Source organism: Spinacia oleracea, chromosome 2, assembly GCF_020520425.1.
Source record: "Spinacia oleracea cultivar Varoflay chromosome 2, BTI_SOV_V1, whole genome shotgun sequence".
NCBI classification, from domain to species: Eukaryota; Viridiplantae; Streptophyta; class Magnoliopsida; order Caryophyllales; family Amaranthaceae; genus Spinacia; species Spinacia oleracea.
The window spans coordinates 30,952,175-30,971,925 of record NC_079488.1 but is presented as its reverse complement, the minus strand read 5'-3'; the positions used below and the strand labels follow the sequence as shown (position 1 = coordinate 30,971,925).

At 39.1% G+C, this 19,751-nt stretch overlaps 1 protein-coding gene across 1 annotated transcript; it reads right to left on the bottom strand.

Annotated features, from left to right (window-relative positions):
• Window positions 1–400: 400 nt before the first annotated feature.
• LOC130467809 (uncharacterized) lies at window positions 401–2,097 on the bottom strand. Its single transcript, XM_056836641.1, has 2 exons — window positions 1,638–2,097; window positions 401–1,546 (listed from the first exon to the last, which is right to left on the bottom strand). The coding sequence occupies exons 1-2, from the start codon at window positions 2,001–2,003 to the stop codon at window positions 746–748; spliced, it is 1,167 nt and encodes a 388-aa protein (XP_056692619.1). The 5' UTR covers window positions 2,004–2,097; the 3' UTR covers window positions 401–745.
• Window positions 2,098–19,751: the final 17,654 nt, after the last annotated feature.

Here is a 19,751-nt window from a genome sequence, read left to right as displayed (position 1 = left end):
CATAACTAAAGAGGCAGACTAGCGATCTCTTGCCCAGGTTTCCGAACCACAAGAGATCGGAAGAACAATCCAAACCTCTGAGCAGATCGACGGATTTGAAGAGTCTGGAAACTAAAGAGTCTCTTAGCAGATCTACGGATTTGAAGAACTCGCAAAACTAAAGAGTCTCTTAGCAGATCTACGGATTTGAAGAACTCGCAAAACTAAAGAGTCTCTTAGCAGATCTACGGATTTGAAGAACTCGCAAAACTAAAGAGTCTCTTAGCAGATCTACGGATTTGAAGAACTCACAAAGTCAAAGAGCCTCTTAGCAGATCTACGGATTTGAAGAACTCGCAAAAGTTAAAAAGTCTCTTAACAGATCTACGGATTTAAAGAGCTCGCAAGATCAAAAGGTTTTTAGCAAGTCTACAGAAAGAGGAGCTCGAGAAATCTACGGATTTAAAGACCTAAAAATTGCGAAAGAACAAGTTGAAAAGAAGCAGCCAAGTAACAAACATTCATTTTTTATTCAATATTTGGGGGAAGTACAAATACATCGAAAAACCTCAAAAATTGAAAACAAAATGAAACAAGTTAAAATCGGCAGCCATCAACAGACAATACCGGCCTACCGAAGTACTAAAGAAAACAAAAAAGAAATAAGTACAACGCAGCGCCGAGGCAAAAGGGGGAAAGGCAAGCACATGTTCGGAAGTCCTCAACTGGAACCGACCGACTCTGAAGAAGACGACTGCCCGAATCCCTAGCTCTTGGGAGTCTCAGGAGCATCCCCCAGAGGAGCATCCTTCGAAGAACCCCCAGCAGTAGTATCACCTTCGGAAGCCGCCTTCTGGGCCCGAGCCTCTGCAAGAGCAGCTTGGCGTTCAGCTTCAGCTTCGTCTCGATCGGCCTGGCACTCCACCAAGTGATCCTGGGCCCTCATCCAGAGCGGAACCTTCTCATTCCAAGGGAAATGAGGCATATGCTTCGCGAACATCCGCCGAGCACCCAGGATGCCATTCCAGTATTGCTCTCTACACTGATCAGCAGTGTAGAGGTCAACTCTCTCTTGCTCCAACTTCCGAATGGCAGCATCTTTCTCTCGGATCTTCAGCTGGAGAACGGGCACCTTGTCAGCTTGATTCTGAACAATCTCCCGGTGCTTGATAAACTGCTGAAGCCTCGCCTCCGCTTCCTGGCTCTGCTTAATGGCCGCCTCAAATTTAGACGTCATCTCCTTGAGAAGACTGTCTTTTTCTTCAAGTTCGCTCGCAAACTTGGCAGCCATTTCTCTCCTCTCCCTGTCGAAGGAAGCTATCTTTTCAGCATCCTCTTCAACTTGGAAAGTGAGCTTCCCAACTTCGGCCCCGATCTGTTCCGCCGCTTCCCTAGCCTCACGACTGTACTGAAGGTACAGTTGCTTGAGGTCCACCATCTCGGCCATGAGCTGCCCAGCCTTCTGGTCCAAGACAGGGATATCACGAGCATAAGCCTCCTGATACCTCCTCAGCTGCCTTTCCTCAACCGAGCTACACTCGGAAGCGAACGAGGACCAGAAAACAGCCTGGGAAAGAAGAAAGGACGAGAAAAGATGAGGAAAGAAGAAAACAACAAACCAAAAAAACGGAACTCAAAACAAAATTTCCAACACTTACCTCATTCAGATAATATTGGGCCATCATAGCTGGGTTCCTCTCCTCAGCTCCAGGAACCCTCCACTGCGGGTTGGCCCGAAGAAGATTCTCCCGTGCAGCTTCGGGACCCACCAAAGATCCCACGTGAGCCATGGGGTTCTCCCCCAAAACCGGAGCTCTGGCATAGCGAGCCATCGCCTCCCTTACCTCCTCGGGGATCCGTTTCAGCGGAACATCCGAGCAAGGGTCAGCGTGGATCAGTCTATCCAGGGCCGAGGTCGAAGTGGAGCCCAAGGTCGAATGACGCCTCTTCCTCGTCAGACCCTGCTCGGGTTCCTCCTTCTCAGCTTCGGGAACCTCTACGTGAGCTTCGGTGAGATCCACCATCTCCTTATCCGGACTTTTCTCCCTTTCGAGAGAAACGTCAGCAGCTTCTTCCTTCTGCTCGGCCACAATAGGGACATCCGAGCCAGGAACAAGGTCGGCTCAATTGCCTCCATCACCTTGGTTATATCCTGGATCTCGATCCCTAAAGCAGCAGACGGCTTCAGCGGAGAAGGGATGGTATCTTCCTCAGCCAGCGGTTGGTCCACGGGAGGCGGTTCCACAACCACCACACTCTTCAACTTCTGCCCGGGCAAGGGCATGAAGTGAAGGAGGTTTTTGGGAGGAGGCATGACTTCCGAAACCACTTCCTACAGGGCAAACGCTCAAAGGTCAGTTTCAGAAAAAGAGAGAACAGACCACCAAAGCTCTAAGTCAGAACAAATACCTTCTCCGAAGACTGATCAGCTTTCGCCTTCTTCGGATGCGCAGAAGGCCTCAAAAGAGTGCTGCTCTTCCTTTTGCGCTGATCCTAAACAGAAGAAACCAAGGGTCAATAAATATAAAACAAGACAAAGGAAGGAATAAAGAAAAATCGCGAAGTACCCGGTTCCTAGATAAAGAGATATCTATCCGAGCCGGAGATGAAACCGAAGGAACGGCACGCGGCACAGCGTCAGTCCCAGGACCCTAAAAAGATGGTCCAGGACCAAGACGTTAGCCGACGGCCAACCAAAAAGAAAGACAAACAAAAGACTTCGAGATTAGAAACACTCACCGGATCCGAGGTTGTCCTCAAATCAGGGAGCACGACTTTCACTGGAACAGCTTCGGGAGAAGAGGCAGAATCCCACGGATCAGCTCGAACTTCAGATATCCGAGCGACACCCGACGGAGACAGCACGTAATCCTTCAAACGAGGATTACGAGGATTCTCCTTCCCGAACTTATAATCAGGGGCCGAGTCGTGAATGGTCTTCAGATCCAAAGAAATACCCAAGACCACAGGATCAACGCAGCTAAAGCCGTACTCTGCAAAAACAAAGCACAAAACGAAATCAGTAAAACGAGACCAAAAAGGAGGAGGACAAACTTACTAAAGCACGGTCCCAGCCGAAAGACACCTACCCCTGTCAAAAATCCTGCTGAGACCGGCAACAGCAAGAATGTCCTCCCGCAAGATATAGTTGAGGTTCGGGAGCCAGTTGGACGGCAATTTGTAGTTGTCCTCCCGAGCCAAAAACCACTGGAGGAGATCCACGTAGTGGTGATGGTTCCGATCCGGAGCAGCCACGCTTCGCATATCAGGATCAGGAGTCACAAACCACTTCGGAGGGCGGTAAAAATGTGGATGCTTCGGATCTGTCGGCACACGAACGAACAACCACTCCGTCTTCCAGTTATGATCAGAGCTGAGGTAAGGGTAGGCCGTAATATAGTTCGGCTCCCCCTTTCTTCGGGATCTTTTGTTGATAATGGTCCACCAACCATACCCATCCCCCTTGGAAGCGTGGTTGAAAGACAGATCGTGCAGATCCCGAAACACGGCAACAGAGCATGGAAAGTTAATAAAATCGCACACCCATCTAAATCCGATGATGTGCCTCATAGATTTGGGGGTAAGCTGGGCCAAACTGATGTTGTACGACACCAGGAGCTCGGATACGAAGGGATCCAAAGGAAAGCGGAGGCCGTTCTCCAAATGATGAGTATACACAGAGATGAACCCCCTCGGCGGATGAGTCACCCGAGGACGCTCCTGGTCGGGAAGCTCGCACCAGTACCCCAAGGCGTGCTGGATTCCGTATAACTCTTCGGCCCTCCGATGGTAATGCCCCAGCTTCGCCTCCACCAACCAGTCACCACTGACCGATTTTTCCAAGGGACCATCGATCTTAGTGGTCTCATGCAGAATCGGGGCATACTTGCCCTGCGGATCAGCTTCAGTCCAATGAACTGGAAACTCAGGGTAGGAGCGGCGCACACCCGAAGAGCCAGCCTTTTTACCAGAAGTTGCGCGTTCAGACACGCTAGACCCGCCAACAACATCATCTTTCGAAGCATCCCAACCAGTCGAACGCCTCTCCACTGGCCTCTCCGAAGGCCGACCCCTCGAAGTTTTCGGTAACCTTCCCGAAGGCACGTTCTCCCTCTCACTAGAGGAGCCAACGACGAACTTGCTCTTGCCCCTATTCTTTGCCATGGCCGCGAATTCTCGGTCTAGGGTTGAGATTGAGGGGTAGAAGGAAAAACGAAGAAAAAAGGAGAATTCAGAAACAAATTACCTTTTTCCGAAGCGGAATTCGCCGATAAAACGAACAACACAAGTTCCCGAAGTCTAAAGTTGGCCGAATTTCGTAGATCTGAAGAAACAAATTGCACTGCGATCGCCGGAATTTAGAGAGAGAAAGGGTCTGAAAGAAGGAGTAAAAAGTTCGAAAAGAGCAATGCACCCCGTATTTATAGAAAAGAAAAGGGGCGCATCAACTTCCTCAACCCACGATCTCCACGGCACAATACAACTCCCAACACTTGTCATCAATGCAAATCATCCCTTTTCAGAAAAAGAGAGGGAACTTTCGGACTTCTGACAGCTGGAAACCCACCCATTTAATTCTAAATGGACCGGGTCTGGGGGGCATGTTGTTTGGGCTCCCAATTGATTCTCAATTGGGCCACTAAGTCCAAAGCCCAATGGCTCTAAACAAACAGCATCAAACCCACCAATGGCTAGTCAGCCATCCATCAAGGCCCAAGGCCCAATAGCAATAAATGACCTATGGGCATTTATTATGCAAACACTATAAATAGGCCGCCAAGGCTCACACCTCAAGGTACGTCGAATTTACCGCCTTAAGACTACTCTTCTAGAGAACTTCTCTCTAGAATCCGAGCATCATTCTTACTTAGGCATCGGAGGGGCTTTCCTCGGAAACACCCCCGAGGCTAGTGACTTTGCTTTTGTGCAGGTGAATTCGGACTCCACTCATTCAAACAAGCAAGATCTTCAACACATACGAAAGGGCCTTCATTCGAAGCCCATTGTTTCCATCTTTACAACACCGGAACAACCTGTATTTAGTACCTCCCATCTACAAATGACAGTTCATATTTCGTTCAGTCATTCTCATCCATTCCAATTTGTTGTATTTGCTAGGCACGAAAGAAAACGTTCAATGTATTGGTGACTGCAGGATCGATTTAATCAATTATCAGAGAGCTTTTGATAAATTATACATTCGTGTACGAACGTTTCTTTCTAACTGATCTGAATCCTTTTAGACCTTGATGCATTTATCATTTCAAATATCCTCAACATCTTTCGCATTCTCCATCTGATACAAAAAACATAAACGTGGAAATTCCGAGATAGCAAAACAGCAAAAACCTTAGTACCATAAGTCACACCTCGCCAAATGCCCTATATCAAACTAAACCTAGCTTTTCTTGAAGATTTAAATTTAAACAAATTCTTCAAAGTAACGGCCATGCACTTTTCATTTAATTTCCTAATATTTTTACCTTTCCTTTTCCACGAGTATTTTCCGTTTCCATGTTGATAGCGGTTACATCCTTATAACTGCCTCCGTCCTATTCAGATAACTCAATCATCTCTATTTTTCAAACCTTGAGTGTTATTTCCCGTAACTATGCTATAGTGGTATCGTCCTCATCATTGCCTTCAGATGTCGACTCATCATATCTATTTTCCAAGCGTTGAGTTTTTCCTTCAAATATTTTGTTAGCTAGTAATGGATTTTGACCGAGGGAAATAACTTTTCTAACATTTTCTCTTAAGTTATTGATTCGCCTCCGTTCATATGTTGTAAGAATCTTAGCTCTTTAATAGTTTAATTCGTTTGGTCATGCTGTTTGTCTTTTGTTTTCATTTAATTTACCGAAAATTGCTACTAATTTATGATCCTATAAAACGTTTGGAGTTAGATCCTCAATAACCTTCATTACAATATAAAACTATGTAACTTCCTATATCATTAATCGCTTATTAATAGTACATATTAATTAAAGCTGAAGTTCAATGTTGTATTATTTATAAATATCATTTCCAATTGAGTAAAATTTGTAGATTGAGTGGGGCATATACACCAACCATTCAGTAATGCGAGGTTATCTTTACTAGCTCAGCGCGTCTCCTGTGAGACCAGTTACACCATCAACTTGATGGTGTGACGAGCGCGAAACCAATAGCGTACCTCCTCTAAAACTATATAAAAAAAGTAACAGATCTAAACTATAGAATTAACATACCTAAACTAAAAAAGTACCTCCTCTAAAATTATAAATAAAAAAAAAAAAAAAGTAACATGTCTAAACTATAGAAGTAACATACCTAAACTAAAAATGTACCTCCCCTAAAACTATTCCATATAAAAAAAAAAGTAACATGTCTAAACTATAGAAGTAACATACCTGAACTAAAAAAGTACCTCATCTAAAATTATAAAAAAAGGTAACATGTCTAAACTATAAAAGTAACATACCTAAACTAAAAAAAATACCTTCTCTAAAATTATTATAAAAAAAAGTAACATGTCTAAACTATAGAAGTAACATACCTAAACTAAAAAAAGTACCTCCTCTAAAATTATATAAAAAAAAAGTAACATGTCTAAACTATAGAAGTAACATACCTAAACTAAAAAAAGTACTTCCTCTAAAATTTAAAAAAAAAAAAAAAAAAAAGTAACATGTCTAAACTATAGAAGTAACATACCTAAACTAAGAAGATATCTCCCCTAAAACTACTCCGTATAAAAAAAGTAACATGTATAAAATATAGAAGTAACATACCTAAAATAAAAAAAGTACCTCCTCTAAAATTATAAAAAAAAAAGTAACATGTCTAAACTATAGAAGTAACATACCTAAATTCGCAAGTGTGAACTGGTCTCACCATCAGTTGATGATGAGGACAGTCTCATATAAGAATTTGGGATCTTTACTAAGGTAAAATACTAAGTTATCTGCACTAAAACAAATAAATAAATATTCTCACTACCTCAAGACCAACGATTCTTTTTTTGTTAACTAGTTGTTGGACTGTGCGCTAGCGCGCACGATCCCCCAAGGTATACAAAATTATTTTGTAGAAATATTGCATAAAAGATCGATATTTACAAAATTATGGTAAATTCTTTAAAAAAAAATGTTCGATTTGCTTATAATTGATAATACAAAATCATAATATGTTTACAATAAACATTAGCAACGTGGTTCTAAGGAAAAATTTATTAGTACGTTGTGTTAATCAAACTATTCAATGAGAAAGACCATAAATTTTACAACTGTTCAAATGAAAACTAACAATAAATCGCAAAAGCATGTGATTATAGTAATAAGGTCGCTTCCTTGAGTGTGGTATACTGAAATTTAAGCGTCTACCATTTCTCAAAAGGAAGTGGAAATACAATAGCTCTGAGAAGATGGAGGTAAAAACCATTGTTTGTACGAGCATGCCTTTGAGAAGAAATCCATGGTCTTGCTTTAGCATGGGAATTATTTTCTTCATGGGCATCAGCAATCTCAAAATCCTCCTTGAATCTTGCTGCCCTCCACATATTGTGCTAATGCTACCTTCTGCCAAAATATTTTGGTCAAGAAACCTAACTGTTAACAAAGTTTTAACAATCAATGGAAAAGTATTTTGAACAGTGTTCACATTACCTTGATATTGTATACACACTATATTTTATTCCACATCAGTTATCATTTATTTCTATGTCCCAAACATTAACCATCATTGAATATAAAAATAAACTCCTAAATCATTTTATGAAAATATCATTGTAATACAGAGCATAAGCACGAGAAAAATAATGCCCATGTTTTCTGAAATTTGATAACAAGTCCATGCCATAAACATATCCTGAGACCTGAGCCAAACAAAGAATCAGGCCTGCAAATCGTTACCACACTCTATAATCATGTTTTCTTAAAGTCTTAAAACATTTTGGAAAAGTCAAATATAATAAACACAGTTTATGTTGTTACCCCTAGAATTTTTTTTAATAAAAAGAAAATTAAAATTTGTGAAATGCAATAGACGAGAGGTTTGTTCGAAAATGAAAGGGGTTGCGCTAAAGATGGCTGTGGGCCGGGCCGGGTCGTGCTTCGTGCCGAGCCCACGGGCCGTGGGCCTAACCGTGCCGGCGCCACGCCAGGCCCACGTTGTTTCGTGTCGTGCCGTGCCGGGCCGAAAAATTAAAAATAAGGCCTAGGCCCGGCCCAAGCCCACGTGCTTTCGTGCCGGGCCGGGCCCGGCCGCCGTGAAGGAAATAATGCCCTTGTTTCAAGTATGCATTCTATGTTAAGTCTAATAAATGCGGTTCAGTATTAATTAACAAGTTAATAATTCAGTGAGATCAAGTGAGCTGAATGCCTAGCTAGAGGCCGCTTCAGTTCAAGTGGAATTAATGATATTAATCCACAGCTTACTCTTGACTGAACCCGTAGGGTCACACAAATAGTACGTAAACGGATCAAGTATTTAATGGCATTAAATACTCCATCTATGAATATTCGGAACCGACGGATCTTGGTTTCAGTGGGAGCTAAGATCGTCACAGGCAAGAAATGAATACTCCGGAAACGATGATATTGCCGGAAACGGAAATATGGATCGTATCGGAAATATGAATATTATCCAAGTCGTAGATGTTGCCGGAAACGGAAACATGGTACGTATCGGAAAATATTATTGGAAATGGAAATATTACCAGAATCGGAAATATTGCCGGAAACGGAAATATTGTCAGAATCGGAAATATTACCGGAATCGGAAAATAATTCCGGAAACGGAAATATTAAATATTTGTTCGAAACGGAAATTAATTCCGGAATCGGAAATATTAAATATTGTTCGTATCGGAAATAGATTCCGGAAATGGAAATTTAATCGGAAGCGTATCGTACGAATTAGCATCGGACGAGGCCTGCCGGACGAAGGCCCAGCACGAAGCCGGGCCATCGCCCAGCAAGCACGCACGCCACAAGCCCAGCGCGCACCAAGGCCACGGATGCGTGGGCCGCGCTGCATGGGCTGCTGCTCGCATGCGCATGGGCAGCCCTTGTGGCTGCCGTGTGTGTGTGTGAGTTTGTGCTCATGCGAGATTCCTAAAACTGCAAGAGTTAGTGTGTGATTAAATTCCTATTCCTAATTAGATAAATTAATTAAATAGAATTCATGTAGGATTCTAATTTCAATTAATTCGTATCCTACTAGGATTACGATTCCTTTTCCATAACTCTATAAATAAAGGCCTAGGGGTCATAATTTATATACAAGTTTCAAAGTATTCAAAAGTGAGTTTTTGAGAGAAAATTAAAACACATCTTGCTCATAAAGTGCCGAAATTTTCTAGTACCTTAAGGGCGATTCTAGTTGGTCAATCTTAAGGCGGATCCGGACGTGCTGTGGACTATCTACGGAGGGACGACACTTGGAGTCCTAAAAGACTTGTTCTTGTTCGGTTCGGGCGCAGCTAGGGAGGGCACGCAACAAAGAGTATGCATCTAAATTATGCTATATGATTATGTGTAAATAATATGTTGTCCTGGGTTAATGGTTGTTTCCGCATGATCTATGTAATGTCATATGTATCATAACCTAACAGTGGTATCACGAGCCCCTTATTATTTTCATAATCTAAATTGCATGAACATGGTTAAATATTACAAATTTGCAAGAATTAAAAGGGGTGATTAATTTTCGTAATTGTTAATTAATTGCAAATTGCGTTTATTTAATTATACGTACGCAGTTTTTCGGCAGTTTCTTCGTTACTCATCCGAATTGAGTGATTTTTGTGTCAATTCCGCATGTAAAAGGCATTCTAAAATTTTGACAAAAATAGTATTTTTCTGCCGAACCCAGAATTCTCAAATTCGAAGCCTAACTATGACTTTTCGAAGGTTTTAGTTTTTCGAATGCAAAATTTCGTAAATTTAAGATGTTAAATTAAATATTTGCGATTCTTGTTGATAAATCTTGAATTTTTGATTGACCTACAGCATATGTTTAACAAGTTTGAATGCCTAGTCTTGTTAATTATGCAATCTAATTTGTAATTATGATTAATTTGTTGAAAATTAGAATAATTTAGAATTAATTTGATTTTCACAATTAATTGTAATTTAATTAGAAACCTATGATTAAAAACCACCATAAAAATTGTAAATTTACGATAAATTTTAAATTTTTATGACCTAGACTTGAATCCATATCAATCGGAAATCAATTGGATAATAAATTTTCGATTTTTTCGCCCTAAAATTATGAAATTAATAATATTTATTAATTTGTCATTAATTTTAAATATAAATTTTAAATTTTTATGCGATTCGTTCAAATAACTTGCACGCACGAAGCAATGGACGCTTCGTGTTACCCTTAAGGGGTGTTGTATAATGCGGGCATGCGACGACGAGCAAGGGAGTTCGTCGCCCGTGCGGCACGAATGCAATGAGCAAGGGCGTAGTGCACGAGCACAAGGCAGCAGCCCTGCCTTGTGTCGTGTGCCACGAGCAATGAACGAATGGGCATGGGCGAGGGGCGAGCCAAGGCAGTCGCGTGTGGGCAGCAAGCGAGCTGCGCCACAACGCGCGCTGCCTCGCACAAGAGCGCGCAGCCTCGCGCGCAGCGAGCGCAAGCTCGCGTGCCACGAGCGCTGCGCCCCAGCACAACTCGCGCGCACAGCGCGCGATGTCGCTCGCCCAGCGAGCGATGTCGCGCCCCAGCGAGCGATGGCTCGCGCGCACAGCGAGCGAGCCAGCGCGCCCAGCGAGCGATCTCGCGCGCGCGCACTACGAGCGATAGCTCGCGTGCGATGGGGCGCTGTGCGGAGGCTTGCGATAGGACAGCAGCAGCTATGCGACGAGCGCATGGGCTGCGCGCACATGGCCAGCAATGGCTGTGTGCGTACGGCCCATGGGCGTGCAACGCGTAGGGTGTTTGCGTTACGATTAGATCGTTTTGAATGTTTAATTTGAAAATTTCAGTTCACGTAATTTTAATTAATTTTAAAATTAATAATTTGAATTATTTTCTTGGATTTTAATTTTGAATATTATAATTATAATAAATGTTATTTATTCTAATTATTTTACTAAAATTAAAATCATGAATTAATTTAAATACGACTGAAATTAAATTAAATTTTTGGATTCAATTATAAATTTATATGAGCTTTAAATTTTAATTAAATTTGTATGTTTCCGGTTAGACTAGAAATACAATTTTATGTTTAAAATTAGTAAAGCATATGAATTTATTGGTTTAAGTGGGAGCGCTTTTTAGTCATAAACTCTTGATTAGGTCTACAAATCCTTAAGGTTAAAACAATTTGATTAGAATTAATAAGGACTGAATAATTGGTAGATTATTGGTGCCCTTGATTAATTGCTGCAAATGTTTACGTGATGCATAATGTGTTTTACTAACCAGCTATGTGGGCCATTCATGATAATGAATGGGTGAATGGTATATATTGTATATGTACTGTTTTGCAGGTTATGAAGTGACTAGTATGGCCCAAATAGGATAGAAAATATGGTCTGCGTACCATTAATTTGAATGTAATTGGTCTAAAGTACCAAAGTTATTTTTCAATTCAAATATGGTCTGCGAACCATCAAATAGTTGTAATTAGTTATAGCTTATCCTATTTGAAGAAAATGGTGCCTCCCACGGAGATTTTCAAGACGGACTTTGAAGTCAAAGCTTCAAAATGAAGTCGGGCCATACTAGATCACAAATATCTTATGCATGTTTTAAGTTATTTATTGTTTTAAATATGTCTTAAAATGCATGAGATCAAAAGCTTGATTATGTTGCATGATTAAGGATTTTAGTTCACTTAAAATCTAACCAACATAGTAAGAGCCTTAAGTTCCAAACTTAAAAATTGAGTTAAAAGGTGCCATGCCAAAATATACACTTGCTTGGATATCCTTTACATCAATCTAGTAATAGTTTTCGCTCAGCGAGGTGTTACTTATTGGTCCTAAAGGGGCAAGGTACACAAATAATTGTGAGTACATGTTAGTTTTGGTAAAACTCAACGATATAAGTAAGGAGTCCTTTTATGTCGTGGCAAATTCGATAGGTTTACCTAATAAGTTCTTAGACGTACCTATCAACCAAGAATAGTTTCTAGACTATTAGCAAAAGGCTTTTGCTTACCTAAGATGTTCTAGGATTAAGTCGACAAACTGTGCTTAATTCTTCAATGATTTTAGGATCTTGGAATCATTTTATTCACACCTGCCGGAACAATAAAATCGAATAAAATGCTAATAACTTGTTTGAATTGCATGGTTGCTTTAATTTCAAGTTATTATTCATGATAAATGTTTAGACTTTGCATGCTTCAATGTATGTTTTAATTATTGTTTATAATTAAATATCTTGCACTGCAATAAATCCTTTTAGAAAGGTAACAGTAAATTTCCTCGATCGGTAGTGAATCCAAGAACGATTCACGGAAATGAGAGAAAGTGAGCAATTTAAAATGTACGTTTCTTATATCGACTTTTATGGTTGTTTTCGAGTATCAAAGTCGAATGGCAAACCGATTGGTGCTTGTGAATTCAAAATACAATGTGGTTTTGAGATCATAAAGCATTGAGTTTAAACGCTCAGCTTTACCAATGGTTAACAACCTAAAATCCTTTTTCCATTTAATTCTCGAATGAGTCTAGTTCCTAGACATTCGAATAGATCGATGCTTAGAGAACTTTAGAAGCTTCTGGTAAGATCATCTAGTTGAAAAGAATATTCAACATAAATTAAAATGGTAAAGAACCTTGTTGGTGACATTGGACATGTCTAACAAAGTATAAAAGACAACACTAAAGAATTCAATTCTTAAGACTATAAGAAAGGGTACAAGAAATAGGAAAACGAGGAACAAATGAAAGGAATTTACGATTCCGTTTCTACCTATAAATTTATGTTTAAAGAGAAGTGACCTAGCAATCAAACTTCCTTGGTATCATATACCGCTTGAGGTTCTTACTTCGGTAATAACTCAAATAATGGAAGCTAGGATACACTAATGACCTACAAGTGGGAAATGAAGCATGGCATTGCTACATTAATTGTAGGGTCATCTAGTTTGTTTTAAGTCCTTTCAAAGGCTGGAACTAAATGGCTATTTTGTTCCATAATCAGCATACCTAAATTTCTGCTTCAAACACAGAAAGACTCACATTCAGAAGAACAAAAACAATGCTTGTTTGTTTGTTTATTTGAATGAAATGGTCAATTACTGGTTGAGTCAATATGCTTGATTAAAACAAACAACTCTTTAAAGAACTTTACTAGGTTCAAATCAAACCCTTGATTTGAGTTCCATTAAATCTTTGGCATTGTTGCTTAGACCATATCAACAAGTTAACATTCATAAGCTCTATTTTGATGGACTTTTGAAAGTTGGTTGATTTCTAGATCAACTTAAGACAAGCTAGTCTTACTTGTTGAAAGTAACAAAGAATATGAACTATTGTTAGAACGCCTAGACGATAGAGTTCAAAGCTAAAGAAAGGTTTTATGACTTTATTATTTCACATGGATTTGAGTGAATATAGGTTTATTTACTCAAATGTGATATAAGTTGAATCTGTTTGGCTAGTTCAAAGATTCAGAAGTATAAAATCCACTCGGCAAGAAATCATAAAGATCTAGGTTAGATCATGTTGATGATTACTTGAGACCAAATATGATCATCAATGATTGTGTGTTGTAATTTCACAATCTAGCTCCATAAGATATGGCATATCTACGTTGGAATGATCGAAGTCAATTAGTACTTGATTCGATCAATGATGAATCATAAAGACTTTTCCTATAATTTCTAAAACAAAATGCTCAACTACCACCAAACTAAACCAAATTCGTCAAAGCTATTGAAAAGTAATTTCAGAATATCTTTTCATAATATATCTAAAGAGTTCCTAAACTCAGTGGGAGCTTAGTGTTTGTTATTCAACAAACTAAGGCCCAAGTATAGATATATGTTTCATTGTGATTTATTCAAATGAGACACAAGGGTATTGTTTCTACCACGAATTTTTGAGAACATAATGTTTGTTTGCTCGAAATAATGTCCTTTTGGAGATTCGTTTCCAAAATGACAAATGGGAGAAAATAGACCTCGAAAGTCTTCGAGGCGAACAACAAACATAAACGGACATTCCGGAGGCTTTTCGAAGTGCTTCAGAAAATCCGAACTTATTCTTTAAGACTTTAGAAGTGGCTTTAAAGAATAGACATCTCTTAGAAGACTTTACAAGTGCTTCAAGGAGAACAGAATATTCAAAGGACTTTAAGTGGCTATTGATATTCTAATGTTTGATGTTCTATACCCAAGTAGGCATAGAATTCAAGTCACTGAAACTATGAGATTCTTCTATTAGATAGTAAAGAAACATAGAGATCAGGTCAATGAAACTATGAGATTCTTCTATTAAATAGTGAAGAAACCTACAACTTGCAGTCAAACTATTATCATGTAGATTAATGAGTTTGTGACTTGTAAGAAAGCTATGACGAAACCTAGATTCCCTAAAATGGTTAGAGGCCATATATAGACTCAAATGTTTTAAATGGTTAGAGGCCATAAAACATACTCAATGTTTTGATGACAAAATTGAAATTTTGTTGATTTGCAAGAATGGGTTCACACCTATTGGTTGCAAGTTTGTTTTAAGGATAAAAACCATCAAACATGGAATTGTGTTCACACACAAAGCTAGATTAGTTGCTAAAGGTTACAAGCAAATTCATGGTGTAAATTGTGTTGAAACCTCATGCATAATCGTAATGCTCAAGTCTATAATTCAAGCAATGATTGCATATTGGTACATATAGCAATTGGATGACAAAACGTATTCCTCAATCAAATGTTGGAATAAACTATGTACATGGTATGTCATAGGATTTGTGGATCCAAATAAATGCTTGAAAGAGAAAGCTAGCTTATAAAATCTAAGTACAGATTTAAGCAAGCAATTGGGAATTGGAACTGTATTTTAAGTGAAGCTAATAAGCATTTTAGTTTCATAAAATATACATGATTCTTATAGATGTATAAGAAGTTTAGTGGGAGTACATAAAAACTTATTTGGTCCTATGTGTATCACACACATATCTCTCTATTGTGAAATAACATTCAAATGCTAATTACTTAGATTTGAAATTATTCATCAATGATGGACCATGGCGAAACTTAGTACATACTGGGTATTAAGATCTATTTACAAAGATCTTATGATATTGTTTTGGATTAAGTAATGGCATTTACTAAATCAAACACGAAAGTCTCCATTGGAAATATTCGACCCATGTGAATAAATCTAAGTAAAAGATGTTTGAACTATGTATAAGCATTTACTAAGTTAAACATCAAAGGATCTAAATAAGATTCTTAACCTATATTATATGTCAAAGAATTTAGCTGAATTTAGTATCTACTGAAACTAGATAAGCTAAAGTTACATGAATAGAATTCAATTGGGAATTATTCTGCAAAAGAATTTATCATGTATGATATAATATGAGGATCGCCAAAAACGTATCGTATGACTTTAGGCATGACGAACATATACCAATCTCTATTGATCTAAGTGAAGATCAACTAGATTGAGATCAAGAATACTTATGGTACTTGAAAAGGTACATAGGAATAGTTCTTGATTCAAGGAAATAAAGATATGCTAAATATTGATGCTACACGCATAAACACTGGCAAAGGATCAAGCAAGACCCTTTGGAGTTAACCATTGATAAGGACGAGCTATAGAGCGTCGTGTTTTGAAATGGCAACATGGGTTGGAGACCATGAGTTGTTGCGTGGGAAATTAAAATAATAATTTCTATGTTCCAAGATATAGTTGGAGAATCTTCCACATATCTATGAACTGCCTGGATAGGTAAATCCAAACAAAGCATCACTAGCAACCTATACAGTTGAAGTAAAAGTAATTATTGCCTAAGAAGCAATAAAACAGGGTTGTTTAAAGTTCTTCACTGAACTTGGGTAGATCACCTATCTGCTGGCTTGATGGTTCTTCATTGAAAAATGCGTAGAACCACTCTTGAAGCAAGAAAAACGTCTGCTATCTTGATGGTTCTTCATTGCAAAATGAGTAAAACCACCATCGAAGTAAGAAAGACTAGATCACATAATAAACAAACTCGAAAAGATCTTATCATCATATCTCGAAGAACATTCGATGAAAAGGATATTGAGATTGGCAAAGCATGATAACTAAACCTATGCAACAAGTGAGAAGCAACACTCACGTTGTAGCACTGGAAATCAAGCATAGCTTTGAATTCCATGAATTGTTTTAGAAGATGGGTTTGAGGCCCATGGTTATAAAACATTTGGGTTGAACATTTATCATATATGAAATGTATTTTCATATTCCATTTAATCTTGGTTTAGTATTAAATGATGAGTCCCTTCAAATTTGACGATATATTCAAGATAGACTGTCAGGACCAGTCCTGTGACTAAGAAATGTCTATCAAGTGAACTTGAATGTCAAAGGTTGAAAATGGTCCCTAATCGGAGTTTTCTATAAAATTGGACGCATAGAAAACGTTAGACGATTAGAATGCAAGATGACTAGTAGTTCTGTTTCTTGAACTATGTGGACATGGCAATGTCATAATCATTTGCATAGATACTTACTTTGGGAAGACTAGTATCGGACAAGACCTATGAAACTTTACTGTAAGAGATGAAAGTCTGTCATAAGTAAATTTCATTAAATTATTAGACACTAAATCCTCAATACCTGAGTGATTTGAGATTACTTGTTTGAGAACTGGTTGCTTTGACGTTGACCAACCGTCGCACCGTAAAAGGAGGCTATAAAGGCAACGCTCAGGTAATCACCTATCAAACGAAGTCTAATCTCAAGATCGCAAGATTGGGATTGTCCTCCCATAAATCGGGAAGAGATGCTTAAAAGTTGTACAAGGCCCCTCGGAGAGCTAGAAACTGTGAAATGCATGGCCGTGCTCGGATGAATCATAGGCTATGATTATCTGTTTATTTGATCAGTTGAACTCTGAAACCGAGGAACACCTCTGGACATAATAAGGATGACAACTCTTACCTTATGTTCAAGAGCAAGCATCGAGCGACAAAGGAATTAGGAAATGCACACTTGTCCCTAAGGACAAGTGGGAGACTGAAGGAAATAATGCCCTTGGTCCAAGTATGCATTCTATGTTAAGTCTAATAAATGCGGTTCAGTATTAATTAACAAGTTAATAATTCAGTGAGATCAAGTGAGCTGAATGCCTAGCTAGAGGCCGCTTCAGTTCAAGTGGAATTAATGATATTAATCCACAGCTTACTCTTGACTGAACCCGTAGGGTCACACAAATAGTACGTAAACGGATCAAGTATTTAATGGCATTAAATACTCCATCTATGAATATTCGGAACCGACGGATCTTGGTTTCAGTGGGAGCTAAGATCGTCACAGGCAAGAAATGAATACTCCGGAAACGATGATATTGCCGGAAACGGAAATATGGATCGTATCGGAAATATGAATATTATCCAAGTCGTAGATGTTGCCGGAAACGGAAACATGGTACGTATCGGAAAATATTATTGGAAATGGAAATATTACCAGAATCGGAAATATTGCCGGAAACGGAAATATTGTCAGAATCGGAAATATTACCGGAATCGGAAAATAATTCCGGAAACGGAAATATTAAATATTTGTTCGAAACGGAAATTAATTCCGGAATCGGAAATATTAAATATTGTTCGTATCGGAAATAGATTCCGGAAATGGAAATTTAATCGGAAGCGTATCGTACGAATTAGCATCGGACGAGGCCTGCCGGACGAAGGCCCAGCACGAAGCCGGGCCATCGCCCAGCAAGCACGCACGCCACAAGCCCAGCGCGCACCAAGGCCACGGATGCGTGGGCCGCGCTGCATGGGCTGCTGCTCGCATGCGCATGGGCAGCCCTTGTGGCTGCCGTGTGTGTGTGTGAGTTTGTGCTCATGCGAGATTCCTAAAACTGCAAGAGTTAGTGTGTGATTAAATTCCTATTCCAAATTAGATAAATTAATTAAATAGAATTCATGTAGGATTCTAATTTCAATTAATTCGTATCCTACTAGGATTACGATTCCTTTTCCATAACTCTATAAATAAAGGCCTAGGGGTCATAATTTATATACAAGTTTCAAAGTATTCAAAAGTGAGTTTTTGAGAGAAAATTAAAACACATCTTGCTCATAAAGTGCCGAAATTTTCTAGTACCTTAAGGGCGATTCTAGTTGGTCAATCTTAAGGCGGATCCGGACGTGCTGTGGACTATCTACGGAGGGACGACACTTGGAGTCCTAAAAGACTTGTTCTTGTTCGGTTCGGGCGCAGCTAGGGAGGGCACGCAACAAAGAGTATGCATCTAAATTATGCTATATGATTATGTGTAAATAATATGTTGTCCTGGGTTAATGGTTGTTTCCGCATGATCTATGTAATGTCATATGTATCATAACCTAACACGCCGTGCCTAAGGATAATTTGACTAAATTTAACGTGCTTTGTCGTGCCGGGTCGAGTCGTGCCGTGCTTTGTCGTGCTTTTTCCTAAAAATTAAGGCCCAGGCCAGGCCACGGCCCACGACTTCGTGCCCGTGCCTGGCCGTGCTTTATGCGTGCTCGTGCCGGGCTGTGCTTTTTTCGTGGCGGGTCGGGTCGGGCTTCGGGCCGGCCCGGCCCACAGCCCGGCAACCGTTGCGCAGGTGAAGATCTCATCTAGTCATCCCAAAGAAAGAGAAAAATGTGTCAACATTAAGCCAAAGGTTATAAACGTAAGTACACTATTCTTAAGGAAAAGACAAAAAAATAAATATGAAGGAAATTGGGGGCAATACTGGTAATTCACTATTGTGTGAATAGTAATTAAAGTGGGCAATACTCGTAATTCACTATTGTGTGAATAGTAATTAAAGTGTGAAGCTTTATAAGGGTTAGGATTTTGATGTAGCGTCTAGAAACACCATTCCTTTTTTTTTATGGTCTACAAAAATCATTATTATCTTTCCTTAAACAAATCTATACCTAGTATTTAAAAAGGATAATCATAGATAATTGACTGACACATGTCACCCCATCTTTCATCCATACAATTATTTTTTATTTCTCATTTTTTTTCTTTTGTTGTTTGTTATACGAAGTATTTTACAGCTTCAACACATTATTCTACAGTTTCACTCCATCTTCCTCTTTAACACTCAATATTAGTTCATCATTTATTTTATTTTTTTCAACTTTAACATTTACAATCATATACTGCCACTAAAATCACAAAACCTTAATAAAATCAGCACTTTAAAAGACATCTAATTACTATATAATTGCCCGTTCTTCGAATGGGCTAAAAAGCTAGTTACATTTAAGTATTAAGCTCACAAGTTATAAAATCTCTAAGTTCTCAACTAAACAACATCAAAGTAAGAGGTTTCTTTGACTTAGAAAGTGCTAGTGTCGATTGACTGATAAAGGAGTAGGGGTGATTTTGTGAATTCCTTTAGAATTTTGTTTAATTTTATATTTATATTTTTTTTAATAAAATTTGAGCGGGTCGAGTTTAAGGTCTGGGTAGGGTAGGGTCTATGGGTAGGGTCTGAAAGAAGTAAACCCTTATCCTACCCTACCCGATACCTCATATACCCATACCCTGCCTGATACCTCATATCCCATACCTTACCCTTATCTTATAACTCTATAAGGTCTAAAAAATTAA